Genomic DNA, 16,063 nt, shown 5'->3' with positions numbered 1-16,063 from the left:
AACAAAAAAAATCGAAAATTTATTCAACTTTGTATTAACAAGCAATAAATTAAGTTGTTAAAAAAATATTTACGACTAAATTTGAAAAGCGTCTAAATTCGGTCCTGTATTAGTTTGAATTCAATACTTGTTTGTCGTCGGTGAGTGTTTGCTGAAAATAACGAATGAATATTAAAAAATTACGCAAAAAAATCACAGATATTCCTTTTTTTGTAAATCGAATTTGAAGTTATAACATAAATTTACAATAAAATATCTTGAATTCTGTCGATAACGTCAAACTTCAAGTTAATAATGACAGATTATCACCAGGACTGCAAATTCTGAAGTTTGTCACTCGATAATTACGAAATTTTGTGGGATTATGTAATTCTTATTACAATGCGTTATTTATGTTGCCTAAATAAGTGGTGTATTATTATAATTTACTCCGATCATAGAACTAAAGCTCTCAATAAATTGTGCAATGTAAGCTGCCTAACTGGTAGGTTAATTATTTCGAATATTTCCTTCGAAAAATTTAAGCCAACCAAAAAGCTGTAATATTTTATGTTTACCTAGCAACGATCAAATTTCAGCGATAATACTGCACTAGTGCAAATTATCGATAATTTGCACTAGTGTCAAATTTTCGTCTAGGATTAATAAACATCATTTGGTTTTAATTTTATATTTTAAGAAAAGGAACAATTATTGAAAATGCAATTAGAATATACAACTTTACTGGAGGCCGACGATGGTGTTTCTATGCTGCTTCCACCACTTCTTATTGTTACTTCGCTACTGTCATTTCGCATTTTTTGTACAATTTCCTCGTGGTGTTCACTATTTACTTGGAGGTAACTCTTTATCGAGGCCTGATTTGAGTGTCCGGTAACCTTCATAATTTGATTTTCTGAAACCCCAACCTTGGCCGCAGCACGGTTCGAGTGATTTGTCACTTTTATTCTTTTCGTGTCAATTCCTATAGCTTCCGCTGCATCTCTTGTCCACTTTGAAATTTCATTTCGTCCTACTGGACAATTTTTAAAAAAACCTTTTGATGTTTCTTTCATTCATGATGGGTTTACAGTTAAGAAAAGACGATCGACCGTAATATGTTTTCCTCTTTTTTCTTTCAACATTTTAAAATATTTTTTCACGAACAAAACTGTTGTCAATAAGTTACCGTAGATACCAATTCAATGCCAATATGATGATCGTCAACTACGGTATAATTTAAAGAATAACAAATTTTAAACACAGAATTAAGTTTATTTTAAATTAAATTTTTCTCAGGAAATAATCTGCCAAAATGCCCTCTAGTGCATGTCAAATTGTCTCATAATTTCCTCTCGTGTGCATTCGCGCACTCGAGAAAATTAAATTATCGACAATTTGACATGCACTCGGGACATTAATATTGAATATAAACAATTTGTTGTTTATAATGACAAAATAGAATTATTGGTCTAATTCACTGATTAGAATCTATTAGACAATTGTATAAATTTAATTTTTTTTGTAAATTGCATTAAAAATCAACTAGAAATTTTAAAAACTTATGAATTTTCGTATTTTTAAAATGTATTCATAAACTCACTGCAATTGCTTTTGTTTTGATGGAACAGTATGAAAACGAGTCTTTTGTTTACGTTTTTGAGATAAATTTTGATTTCAAAAAATGGAAAAAAAAAGATTTATTTGTTTCAGACAACAAAAAATTCTTTTTATTATATTTAAATCAACTATTATGTGAAAAGAGGCATTTTTATCCATTTATTATTCGGAAACATCCTTTTAGATCATATTTAAAATGATCTTTTTTACTTTAACACATTTATTTTAATAATTTCTTGAATTTACCTCAATTTTTGTTTTTACTTATAATAATAAAGAAATTTAAGTGCCTTACCTTAATTATTCATGAAAAATAAAAATTTTTAAAAACATTTTCATTAAACCACAATAAATAATAAAATTTTTTGTGAATACATAAAAACACTAAAAAAGCCACCAAAATACAAAAAAAAACTAACCAAAACTGAGAAGTAAATAAAATACATCGTAAATATAACCTCCAAACGTCAAAGCTTGTGGTCACGTAATGAGTACACTAGGGTTACTCGATCACCGATCATATTTGTTTATGCAATACTTTGATATTGGTGGATAGATAACTCTTATTACAATGTGTAATTTGTGTTGCCTAACTTTCGAACAGTATTAATGAGTTCATTGGTTGAATAAGTCAAAAGTTGTAGGTTTACACGAACTTTTATGAATTCTTATTTCTTCTTTTTATTCAAATATAATGATATGACGTGATCAAATATATTTTACAGTTAATGTTGTAATTACGAAAAGATTTTTATGGGAAATGTGGAAAACAATGATTTTTTATCATAAATATCAATTCTAAAGTGTAAAAAAGAAGATATCCATTTGCTTTTAATCAAATTAGTAGTTGATATTGCATTTGAATAAAATAAGGCTCGAAAATTCGATTATTTTTTAATTAAATAAAAAACTCGATAAAACGGTTCTAGAAATTAATAAAAAGTGTAAAAAATTAATATTTTCATTCACTTCTGTCGTAGCTTTTATTCGATTCGAGTTATCAATACTTTATTTCATATCGTTTTTCAGACACTTCTTCATACTTTTAATTTTTTTTTTCAAAATTTACGTAATCTATAATACAATATATATAGTACTCAAATTTACGTTTATTATTATTAAAAACTAGAAAGTAATAATCACTAAATAATATGGAGGCTCAAAAAACTAAATAGAGAAGCAAATAAAAGCTGCAGAAATAAAAAAAAATTATTACAATTAAATGGTAAACATTACGTGTGGAAAATATAACCTACTATCGAGCACTCTTATAAAGAAAATGTTTGTTCCACGAAATTAGACAACTCTCAATACAATTTGAAATTTGAGTTGCCTATATGTTGAATTATATACATGGTAATATCTGAATTTTCGTTTAATGTCAGTTAGGCAACTCTTATTACAATAAGCGATTTGTTTTGCCTATCAACTACAATATTTACGAGTTGAATTTGATTATTTTATTAAATTATTATATAAATTTGAAAATTTACCAAAAATAAACGATATTTAATTAATTAATTATATGTAATAATGAAATTTTTAATATTCTCACCGTGTATGACTTAACAGGAGATCGTTTTCCTCTAACACCTGTGAACCCATATGGTACCCTCTTGACGTACCCATATAAATCGTCCCATTGACCGTTTGGCTGATTATTTTGTTTAGAAAAACTTTTAGTCAAATAATTAATCAAATATTTTTCGTTTTCTGATCCGTACGGATAATCTAATTCGATGGAATCGTAATTATATTGATCGGGGGCTTCTGCGAGAGATTTTTTACCGCGCACGCCCAGAAACCCGTACGGTACTGCTAAATAACAATCTAACGCTAATATTAAAACGACGCATACCGGTAGTACTTTCATCATTTATTTGAATAAATTAATCTGAAATAATATTTATAATCGTACCTCGTATATTGATTTTTTTTCTAAAAAAAAAAAAAAAACTCACCTCAAGTCAAATGCAACTTACACAATACTGATTTTCCCAACAATTCCCTCTCTATATATATATATATATATATATATATATATATATATATATATGTATATATATATATGTATATATATATAAAAAAAATCCACCCTAACTTTATATTTACACAGATTATGATAATAACGCGTTTAAAATCACATTCTAACGTATATACATGATGATCGAAATAATTTCGATGGTGGTTAGATTGTTACCTTATAGAGCGCATCCGCCGATAATTATAGTTATCGTGGAAAAGTAATTTTATCACTTAATTGAGATTTCTTGTATAACAAAAACCGAAACATATTGAAAATTATGTTTGATCGAGATTTAGGCGACATTGTCTAGCGAGTTGATTAACACTCGTTGATCTAAATATTGTGTAATACGTCAAAATTATCTGTGATTATGTTGTTTGCTCAACTAGATGAATCACGTCAACAAACTGTTCGTCGAAATTTTGAATTCAAGCATAAAATGAGAGGGAAAACTAATGGAAACCTTACGATCTGTCAATCATGCAGTTAAGTGACACAAAGTGTCCCATATTTCACCCTCCATTAACGAATCGTTTCGTATCACAAAATTTCTAATGGGAACCAACGTCGTAGTTAAGTGATTCCAAGTGTACCTTACGATACTGGGTTCTTAATAGTTTAATAAAATGATGAATTGCGTTATTTAACTTAAAATTTTCATTTTCTCGTAATTATTTACAATTTTGAAAAAACGACAAAAAAACTAGTTCAGTTGACGTTTTTTGAGTATTTAAAAAAAAATTGTTTATTCAAGCTTCGTCTATGTGATATATTTAAAATACGAAAAAGAAGATTTTGGAAAAATATACAGAGATGGGGAAACGTTCTCGGAAAATCCGTATAAGTTCGACAAAGCTCATAAGTCTGACAACGCTGATGAAAAAGTTTGTTCGTGCTTCAGACAGTAGTATCAACAATTTCCGTTTAACAGTGTGAAAGAGATACTAGGAATTCTTAAAAAAGGGCTCTGTTGCCGACGCGCCGCGTTCCGGACTACCGGTATCTGTAACGACTAACGAAAATATGGAAATAGTAGAGATGGCGTTAGTTGAGCAGCCTCTAGACTTTCTGAGGTGGTACCTGGATGGATCGACCATTGAGAAAGGTTTAAAGTAATTGTTCAAAATCATCCTTCCGCACGCTTAACGGGTAGTGCGGCGAAGCTCCATCCTGAATGGATTAACGGATTAACTATTTCCATATTTTAGGCGTGTCGGCAACAGAGCCCGTTTTTGAAAATTCATGAAACGTCTCCCAAACTGTCGAACGATTCGGTAGTGGTTAGGTTCTACTTCAAATTTAACAACCACCCTTTTCATTTATGACAAACGTCGACTATTATCGACTATCTAATCTCATTAAAGTATCAGTCTTTTGGTTATTTAAATCAATATTGAATATGAAGTGGACGTTGTCGAGTTGTAAATAAATAATCTTTTAAATACGTAAAAAAATCAAACATCCCACGACGTTTTAACCAATCAACAATGAGGAAGTTATTGGATTTTACATTCTCCCCCCTTTCTCATAGCAGAACTATTTTAAAGCCGCGTTGCCATATCTAAAACTCTTTCTCTAAATAACAGAAATCTATATTTGGATGCTTAGAAATCTGTGAGCTCTTCTTCTTCTTTTCTTTTGTTTCTGGTCTCATCCCAATTGCTTCAACGTCCAATCCTGAGCTTGAGTAAGTTTTCAACCAATCGCAATTGTTTTAGGAGCCAGGTCATTGACCTGCGGCTTTCGTCTTCTCACTGAGCTGTCTTTGTACTTGAAGACGATTGTGAATCGTCTTCTGCGTGTTCCAGGTCGTCTAGACCAAGTCCATTTTCGACCAAAACTTTTTGTTGATTATTCACCCTCGAGAAGTTTGGCAACGTAGCGTAACGAGGGGTGGATCGGATCGGAGGTAACAACCCAGTCCGTCGGGCCGATTAGATATACGAGAACGTGTATTTTCGGCATTGCAGATGCAAAATCTACGTTTTTTTTTTCATAAATAAAATCAAAATAGTGTGAAGAAGGATGTTTAGTTGTTTAAAATGAGAAAATTTGTTTTTTCTTTCATAAATTACGTGTACAAATATGTCCGCTAATGCCAATATATAAGTGCCTGTTGTAATTATATAGGGTTTAAATAAAATGTTCGCTTTGGGATTGATTTACAATGTTACCAAAGCGTCTTTTCAAATGGTCCAAGACATGGATTTTGCAGATGCAAGTAAGTACATAAAATGGAGGTCAAAAATCTCAAATCGTATATACAGAATGTCAAAATAAATGAAAAGTTTATTTCGGTGTACGATTTTTAGGTCATAAGAAATACGTAACTCGATTATACGAGGGCGGTTAGATGTAAAATAACTAAATTTAGAACTTAATATTGTTTATAACGAAAATATTTTGTAGTACGTTTTTTTTTATTGTTTTTAAACGTCGTACAATACCTCTTGTCATTGATGAAAGGTGAATTTTAACTATTTAAGTTTAGTTTCGAATTGCGTTCGATTGATTTAGTAAGAAATCTGCAAGATTGCATTTCATTTGTTTTCTTTATTTAAAAAGAATCACAGAAATGTCAAATTTACTGAATTTTGATTGGATTTTGATTATACGTCAGGAAGTAGCTGTGTTTAAGAAACACACTCGGAGTTAGTTCTGAGCTGCGTTCGTTTGATTTGCAACGATCTCATTGACGAATCGCGTTTCGTGTGATTTCAGTTAGGAGATTAGACAACGTTGCAATAAGGTCGAATTTACTAGATTTTGATTGGATAAGAAAATGTAGCAGTATAAAATTCATTGTTAATTTTACGTAATTAATACCAGATAATATTCATTGAAACACCTTGTATTCAAAGATCATTCTTTACTACACTCGTATATAAAAAAGTTTAAAAAAATTTATGTAGAAATTAATAATTTCAATAAAAATCGAAATAGTTAGATATCTCAATAGTTTTAATCGATTTTAAAAATAATTTTTAATTAAAAAAGCCTCAAAAACAAAAAAAATTCAATTTGAAGTTGAAAAAAAATTATAAAAATCGTCGCCCCCGGGTGGGCTCGAACCACCAACCTTTCGGTTAACAGCCGAACGCGCTAGCCGATTGCGCCACGGAGGCTTGTACCAAATATCAGAATTCAACGTATTTAAATTCAACTGTGATACACAATTATATTTACACTATAAAAAAATTTAAAAAAAAATTGTTTGAACGATTTTTTTCTTATCAGTTGTATTATGAATTCGATAAAAGTACGCGTCGATGTTATTTTTAATGATAAAATTAGATACTGCGCGTAGATTTTTCCTAATCAATATTTATTACAAACACTTTATCTTTCGTTCTGTAGACCAAACATATTTATTTATAATAATTATATCTGTAATGTTTAATTAGTATTTTATAAAATCCATTTTCGATTTTTGTCGAAATTTGTGTAAAAACTGTTAAATAAAAGTAATTTTGGAAAAAAATTGATTCGCAAATGTAGGTTATATTATATAGGGTGAGTCATCTCTTATCACGATTTCGAGTACGCGAATAAAACGAATTTGAAAAAAAAATCGTTTAGTAGAATTTTTTTTAGGAGCATTTCAAATTTTTTATTAATTTCCTCATTTTTAGTAAAAGTATCAGAAAAAAAAAATATATTTTGTTGTGAAAAATCTAAGAATCATATTAGTTTCCCGATAAAACGTATAATTTTCCGGAAAATTCGTAGATTTTCGTTAATTTTTACGTTTATAATCTCGATTACGAACACCACTCCACCCTGGAGCCGGCCCTGTTGGGATTATGATAAACACAATCGAAAGCGTTAGAAAAATCACAAAAAATTACTGTTTCCATTCAAAAGTTTTCGTAAGACAAAACAAAATTAGTTTTAGAACACTCTGTATCTATTAAAATCGCGAACATATAAAAAATACCCCGGTTATTGTTTTTTTTTATATTAGTCGATATTAGAATCGGTGTTGCCACATCGTTTCGTGTTGTTTTCCAACTTTTATTTGTTTAAAACGTCGAAGTTTGTATTATTGACTTGAATTGTTATAAATAAAAAAAAATTCATCTGGATTTTGTACACCATAATCGTTATCAGGTTATTGAATTGTGATGTAATAATAAATATCGTGATGCTGGATGGGATGGACTTTGTTAGCAAATAATATAAGCAGTAGACGTTAAGTTTTATAACAAATAAATGGATTTGCTGAAAGATATTTTCTATTTAGTGGGTGAGTGGCTAGATATTTAAGTAAGCGACTACAAAAATTTATTATAAACGTAAAAAATTCACGCTGGGTGTCTAATAAAAATTCAAAATCAAATCCCCGGTTTTTCCAGGTTCGTTTTAACATTTTTCAGGTTGAAATTTATTTTAGAAAATATGTTTTTCGAGACTTCTCGTTTTATTTTTCGATTCTAGTTTTAACCAAATCTTGTGATTTATTCTTTTGGTGCGGGAACGAAGAAAACAGAAAATTTTGAAAAAATATATTTATTTTTATAATAAGAATCGTCAACTTCAAAATAGCAAATAACTGCATACATAATCTCGTCATTATTGGAAAATCTTTAACCACCGAGTTAGTTTTTCAAGTCTTGTAATAGAAAATAATCCGAGGGGGATAAATCTGGCGAATAGGGTGTATGTGTGATCTGGTGCATTGTCTTAAAACTTTTTGGAGCCCTTTCAATCCATTATTTTGGTGTTTAGTGATGGATCCACGTATTATCCATGGTTATTTCAGTAAAACATCGCCAAACAATCGAAGAAAACATCTTCAAAACGATGTTTTTTATTATTGTGAGCAAACGCAGTCCCCATCTTGCACATAGCTTTCTCGTGTCAAAATTTTGGGTTAATTTTTGATGTATCGCACTTTTTGGAATACCGGTATAGTTTTTTGGATTTTCTTCGATATTTCTGGAGGAAATCCCACTTGGTGCACATCAAAAGTTATTGTTTTTGCATGATGGTACGCATGCTCAAGATAATCAATTAATTGAAGATAAACTGAATGAATTATTGTTTGGAAAATGGATCGGAAGTAATGATCATTACTACATTAATTACCAAGATCATAATATTTTATTTTTCTGTGGTTTATATTCACTGTGAAATGTACAAAACATCTCATTTAAAACGAGAAAAACCGTTTTTGCTTGATTAGTTCTCTTTTCTAGTTCTTTTGGTCAAATTTCCGCGATTACTCATCAAGAAAAGTTAGCAGACATAACCTAACCTAACCTAATTACAATCCCGTTCCTGCAGAGAAAAAAAATTCCTACATCAGGGACCCAAATTCTCTTATTTTATCTTAGAAACGCGTTATCTCAGAAATGGTAACTCTTAAAATAAAAATTATAGGGACAATTTTTGTAGAAAATTTTAAGATCTACAAGTTTGGTTTGATGTTTTTTGTAATAAAACTTTTCGTTTTCGAGAAAAATCCAAAAAAAATATCAAATTTTGACCTTTGACCATGAATAACTTTTGTACCATAAATAAGATCGATTTTTATTATTTTAAATGTGTATATTGACCGGACACGACTTCGTCGTTATGATAATGTAAGTTTGTGATATTTTCTACGAGGTATTTAAAAAGTTGTAACCAATTTTTCTTAAAAATCATAACAAATTGAATACCCTATACAATGTAAAAGAAATTGAAGATCTTTTGAAGCTAAAGCATTCGAATAGTAATAAAAAATTATCTATTTCTTTAACGTTCATTGAATCTGCTACAGGGTGGATCAAAATAATAATTTATGTAGTATCCCGAAAGTTTCGGATAAAACTAACAGTTTTCCAGAAAAATCCAAAAAAAAAACACAAATTGTGACCTTTTCCTTTGTTTTTCAAAACTTTGTGATGGCAAACCTCAATTCTCCACTAATATTTAACATTCCGGGTATGTTATGTTTAATTGACCGTACTATCGAGCTGATTCTAAATTTTAATGTGTTTCATTAAAAAAAAAATGTTACTTTGTTATGACACACCCTGTAAATGCTAAGACTAACGATGTCTACGATACGTGAAATTCTCAAATTGATATCTCAATCGACAACGGAGATATTGAATTTTATCTTGTTAATCAAACGCCCTGTATTTTAGTAGAAGCGGTTCAAAAAATTAAAATCTTCATATTTTGAGCTCTGTGTCTTATATAATCAAACTGATATACCTCGAAGTATTTTACGAAAAAAATTTCAAGACACACCTTTTGTATTACGGCCTGTATATTAGGTAATAAGAAATTGCATTTCCGGGTAATAACTCTAACAAAGAAGATCGTATCTATTCGTACGTGGGTTGTTAGTTGTTAATAAACGAAACGCGATTATTAAAATTACGAAAATAGTAAAAGATGTAAGAACCCACGGAGAAGCAGATGCTGACGTCACTTAATAGTAAACAAAAAAAGGAAAATCAAAATATCGGACGGAAAAGAAGATCAGAGGTAGGAAAAATCATAGATAATAAAAAAACAAGGAAAAAATGGGATGAATGGTTCGATACCAAATGTAAAGAAGAAATTTAAATAAACGAGGCCAATAGAAAATGTTATGGACCGGAGAAGAAGAAGATAAAAGATTGTATGAAGAACGAAGAAGAATGAGGAAGAAGAGCAGAGGAACGCGAAGTAATTGAGAACTGAATTAGACGAATTAAGGAAAGTTTTCTAAACGATTGAATGAAGAAAAACTAAATGCAGAAAACTGAATTAAAGACAAAACCAAAATGTTTCCATACCGATACAGGACTAAATCAGGGAAATACTTATCTACTATGTTGTTCAATATAGTATTAGAATTGGTTCGAAGAGAACAGTCAACGAAATCACCGAAATTAATGATAATGACAACACCACAAAGGAAAAAAAAATGATTGCTTCGTTTAATATAAAAGAACGTACCTGTCAATGATTGATCATTTTGTTTAATACAAACGAACGTACTTATCAATGAATGATGGCTTAGTTTAATACAAAAGAACGTACCTAACAATGGATGATTAATTTGTTTACTACAAACGAACGTACCTTTCAATGAATGACTGTTTTGTTTAACACAAACTAACGTACCTAACAATGGATGATTAATTTGTTCAACACAAACGAACGTACCTATCAATGAATGATGGCTTAGTTTAATACAAAAGAACGTACCTAACAATAGATGATTAATTTGTTTACTACAAACGAACGTACCTTTCAATGAATGACTGTTTTGTTTAACACAAACTAACGTACCTAACAATGGATGATTAATTTGTTCAACACAAACGAACGTACCTAACAATGGATGACTGTTTTGTTTAATACAAACGAACGTACCTATCAATGAATGATGGGTAAGTTTAATACAAAAGAACGTACCTAACAATGGATGATTAATTTGTTTACTACAAACGAACGTACCTTTCAATGAATGACTGTTTTGTTTAATACAAACGAACGTACCTATCAATGAATGATGGGTAAGTTTAATACAAAAGAATGTACCTAACAATGGATGATTAATTTGTTTACTACAAACGAACGTACCTTTCAATGAATGACTGTTTTGTTTAACACAAACTAACGTACCTAACAATGGATGATTAATTTGTTCAACACAAACGAACGTACCTATCAATGAATGATGGCTTAGTTTAATACAAAAGAACGTACCTAACAATAGATGATTAATTTGTTTACTACAAACGAACGTACCTTTCAATGAATGACTGTTTTGTTTAACACAAACTAACGTACCTAACAATGGATGATTAATTTGTTCAACACAAACGAACGTACCTAACAATGGATGACTGTTTTGTTTAATACAAACGAACGTACCTATCAATGAATGATGGGTAAGTTTAATACAAAAGAATGTACCTAACAATGGATGATTAATTTGTTCAACACAAACGAACGTACCTAACAATGGATGACTGTTTTGTTTAATACAAACGAACGTACCTATCAATGAATGATGGCTTAGTTTAATACAAAAGAACGTACCTAACAATGGATGATTAATTTGTTTAATACAAATGAACGTACCCTTCAACGAATTACTGTTTAGTTTAATACAAAAGAACGTATCTAACAATGGATGATTAATTTGTTTACTACAAACGAACGTACCTTTCAATGAATGACTGTTTTGTTTAACACAAACTAACGTACCTAACAATGGATGTTGGTTTAGTTTAATACAAAAGAACGTACCTAACAATGGATGATTAATTTGTTTAATACAAACGAACGTACCTATCAATGAATGATGGGTAAGTTTAATACAAAAGAATGTACCTAACAATGGATGATTAATTTGTTTACTACAAACGAACGTACCTTTCAATGAATGACTGTTTTGTTTAACACAAACTAACGTACCTAACACTGGATGATTAATTTGTTCAACACAAACGAACGTACCTAACAATGGATGACTGTTTTGTTTAATACAAACGAACGTACCTATCAATGAATGATGGCTTAGTTTAATACAAAAGAACGTACCTAACAATGGATGATTAATTTGTTTACTACAAACGAACGTACCTTTCAATGAATGACTGTTTTGTTTAACACAAACTAACGTACCTAACAATGGATGATTAATTTGTTCAACACAAACGAACGTACCTATCAATGAATGATGGCTTAGTTTAATACAAAAGAACGTACCTAACAATAGATGATTAATTTGTTTACTACAAACGAACGTACCTTTCAATGAATGACTGTTTTGTTTAACACAAACTAACGTACCTAACAATGGATGTTGGTTTAGTTTAATACAAAAGAACGTACCTAACAATGGATGATTAATTTGTTTAATACAAACGAACGTACCTATCAATGAATGATGGGTAAGTTTAATACAAAAGAATGTACCTAACAATGGATGATTAATTTGTTTACTACAAACGAACGTACCTTTCAATGAATGACTGTTTTGTTTAACACAAACTAACGTACCTAACACTGGATGATTAATTTGTTCAACACAAACGAACGTACCTAACAATGGATGACTGTTTTGTTTAATACAAACGAACGTACCTATCAATGAATGATGGCTTAGTTTAATACAAAAGAACGTACCTAACAATGGATGATTAATTTGTTTACTACAAACGAACGTACCTTTCAATGAATGACTGTTTTGTTTAACACAAACTAACGTACCTAACAATGGATGATTAATTTGTTCAACACAAACGAACGTACCTATCAATGAATGATGGCTTAGTTTAATACAAAAGAACGTACCTAACAATAGATGATTAATTTGTTTACTACAAACGAACGTACCTTTCAATGAATGACTGTTTTGTTTAACACAAACTAACGTACCTAACAATGGATGATTAATTTGTTCAACACAAACGAACGTACCTAACAATGGATGACTTTTTTGTTTTATACAAACGAACGTACCTATCAATGAATGATGGGTAAGTTTAATACAAAAGAATGTACCTAACAATGGATGATTAATTTGTTCAACACAAACGAACGTACCTAACAATGGATGACTGTTTTGTTTAATACAAACGAACGTACCTATCAATGAATGATGGCTTAGTTTAATACAAAAGAACGTACCTAACAATGGATGATTAATTTGTTTAATACAAATGAACGTACCCTTCAACGAATTACTGTTTAGTTTAATACAAAAGAACGTATCTAACAATGGATGATTAATTTGTTTACTACAAACGAACGTACCTTTCAATGAATGACTGTTTTGTTTAACACAAACTAACGTACCTAACAATGGATGTTGATTTAGTTTAATACAAAAGAACGTACCTAACAATGGATGATTAATTTGTTTAATACAAATGAACGTACCTATCAACGAATTACTGTTTAGTTTAATACAAAAGAACGTACCTATCAACGAATTACTGTTTAGTTTAATACAAAAGAACGTACCTAACAATGGATGATTAATTTGTTTACTAAAAACGAACGTACCTTTTAATGAATGACTGTTTTGTTTAACACAAACTAACGTACCTAACAATGGATGATTAATTTGTTTAACACAAACGAACGTACCTATCAATGAATGATGGTTTAGTTTAATACAAAAGAACGTACCTAACAATGAATGATGTTCGTTGTTGTGTAGTGCTTTGGAATTCACCAAATCCTTCCTGCGAAGTTTCTGCACACGATCGGGAGTTTTTTGACTTAACTGATAAATTATTTTCTCGTTTTCCCTATTTGGTGATGAGTGACGAAATGATTGATACGATCTGGATATCACCTGGTCCAACAAAGACATCACCTCTTCATTGTTGGAAAATCTCCGACCTCCGAGACATTTTCTGAAGTCTGGCAACCAAACAAATACTAAACGACGTGGCGTCTCCAAATTCGAAACATATTGTGTACTACCGCCATATCTAAGTAAGACCAGGTACTTCTGGGACCACCCTCGTAATCGTTATTTTTTGGTAGTCGCAGTACCAAAATGCAATGATAAGATGACGAAAAAATGACAAACTCACTGAACTTTATTATCAATCACCCCGTATACTTTCTTGTACGGTATTTTCGGTATACAATGTGTCAAAAAAACTGTTAATCAATATCAATAATTCGAATATTTTTTGTCGTACTCCGAAATCTATTTTATATGAAAAGAACTATCTGGTCGGTGCCTTCTTCGAGACGTGCATGACCTCCTTTTGGATAACGGTCACTTCACCTAACAAGGTCAATCAAGGTAACAAAAAATGATAAATGTAAAAAAAAGAATGAAATTGGCATTCGATGACGTTAGATAATTATGTCCCGTTGGGTTACCAACTTGTTTTTATTTTAATATTAAAAATATCTTTTGATCTTAGTCTTTTAGATATTTTGGCCATTTTCTAGGCAAAAACAAACGAAAATTTCAATCGATATAATTGACTATGCAGGTATTTACGCCGAACTGGCAACAATGGTAAACCCGAAAACGATAATTCGTTCGTACGTCTATTTGTATATAGCCCAGTCAAATTCGATTATAAATTTTGTTTTAATGTAAAATATTGAGCTTTTTTAAAAAATATTCGTCGAATTAATACAGGACGTAACATAAACGACAGATAAACTGATAGAAATGCGAAAATTGTATGATTTTCGAAAATATTATGATTGCGTCTACGTTTTTGGGTACACCCTGTAATATATGGAGGTTGTCTAACTAGTTTTCATGTAAAATAATGTCGTATTGGTATTTTTTCTTTGGGAAACACTCGTATTGAATATTGATATTTGAAAATTACGTGCCATTTTATATTTCCTGTCAAATGAAGAAAAAAAATACACACACACACACACAATTCTTATTGTAAATAAAAAAAAATCTTATACATAATCATGAATGTATTTCGCGTATCGACCCTTGAAGGACTTTTCACGGTTAAAAATAACCAACAAAGAACTTAAAGTTCATTGGCCTTTCGGTTTAGGTAATTCAACTTCGTCATGAACAACAAAATGGTGAGACGGCGTTTCTATTTTGTTTTTTTTTTCGTTTCCGCTTGGCTTCCGACGTATTTATTGAATAATCGTGTTGATAATTATTTTGATATCGGTATAAGTGCCTTTTGAAGTTTGCAGAAATATTTTATATACTGCTAGAATGGGTTGAAGTGACTCGGAAGTGAAAAATTAAATATAACGGAATAAACGAAAACAAAAAAGCAAAAATTAAAATGTAAACAATTGAAAAAGAAAACAAAATAAAATAAAAACAAATGAAAAAGCAAACAAAATAAAATACAAACAAATAACAAAGCAAAATACTAAATTGAAACCAATCAAAATAATAGAAAAACAAAATTAGAAATGAAGAAACAGATAACAAAGTTATAAAATTGAAAAGGCTGATAACGACATCTAAGAAATTGAAAACGAGAAATTAAAAAAAACTGAATATAAACAATTGAAACGAGCAAAAAACTAAACATAAACCATTGAAAAAAGCAAAAAACTGTATTTAAACAATTGACAAAATCAAAAAACTGAATCTAAACAATTGAAAAACTCAAAAAACTGAATCTAAACAATTGAAAAACTCAAAAAACTAAACATACACTATTAAAAAAATAAAAAAAACTGAATCTAACAATTAAAAAAATAAAAAAACTGAATCTAACCAATCGACAAAATTAAAAATCTGAATCTAAACAAATAAGAAAAGCAAAAAACCGAATCTAAACAATTGATAAAAGCAAAAAACCGAATCTAAACAATTGAAAAAAGAAAAAAACAGAATCTATACAAGTGAAAAAAGCAATAAATTGAATCTAAACAATTAGAAAAGGCATAAAACCGAATCTAAGCAATTGAAAAAACAAAAAACTAAATCTAAACAATTGAAAAAAGCAAAAAACAGAATCTATACAAGTGAAA

At 30.0% G+C, this 16,063-nt stretch overlaps 2 protein-coding genes and 1 non-coding gene across 4 annotated transcripts in view; 1 reads left to right on the top strand and 2 right to left on the bottom strand.

The window, feature by feature from the left end:
- Positions 1 to 3: 3 nt before the first annotated feature.
- LOC130449392 (uncharacterized) lies at positions 4 to 3,606 on the bottom strand. The gene is made up of 3 exons (XM_056787191.1): positions 3,561 to 3,606; positions 3,155 to 3,493; positions 4 to 151 (listed from the first exon to the last, which is right to left on the bottom strand). Exons 2-3 carry the CDS (start codon positions 3,473 to 3,475, stop codon positions 110 to 112), a joined length of 363 nt encoding a protein of 120 aa, XP_056643169.1. The 5' UTR covers positions 3,476 to 3,493; positions 3,561 to 3,606; the 3' UTR covers positions 4 to 109.
- A 1,936-nt stretch (positions 3,607 to 5,542) lies between these two features.
- The window catches only part of LOC130449385 (long-chain-fatty-acid--CoA ligase 6), a 36,603-nt gene continuing 26,082 nt past the window's right edge, over positions 5,543 to 16,063 (top strand). Inside the window, exon 1 of one of the 2 annotated variants that reach the window (XM_056787170.1) lies at positions 5,543 to 5,846. In XM_056787170.1, the coding sequence (XP_056643148.1) occupies positions 5,768 to 5,846 (79 nt within the window). In that variant the 5' untranslated portion in view covers positions 5,543 to 5,767. Of the gene's footprint in view, positions 5,847 to 7,751; positions 7,872 to 16,063 lie in introns of those variants that run through there. The other variant, XM_056787171.1, reaches the window with a different exon arrangement.
- Trnan-guu (transfer RNA asparagine (anticodon GUU)) lies at positions 6,677 to 6,750 on the bottom strand. Its single transcript has one exon. It is a non-coding gene; the product is annotated as a tRNA-Asn (tRNA).

Source organism: Diorhabda sublineata, chromosome 10 (assembly GCF_026230105.1).
Source record: "Diorhabda sublineata isolate icDioSubl1.1 chromosome 10, icDioSubl1.1, whole genome shotgun sequence".
NCBI classification, from domain to species: Eukaryota; Metazoa; Arthropoda; class Insecta; order Coleoptera; family Chrysomelidae; genus Diorhabda; species Diorhabda sublineata.
This window is presented reverse-complemented; position numbering and strand designations above follow the sequence as displayed.

Excerpts from the sequence above, each read along its gene's own strand:
- LOC130449392 (XM_056787191.1), bottom strand. The coding sequence starts at position 3,475 with ATGATGAAAGTACTACCGGTATGCGTCGTTTTAATATTAGCGTTAGAT. Across the intron at positions 152-3,154 it reads CTCCTGTTAAGTCATACACG|CAAACACTCACCGACGACAA; the intron begins GTGAGAATATTA and ends CGTTATTTTCAG.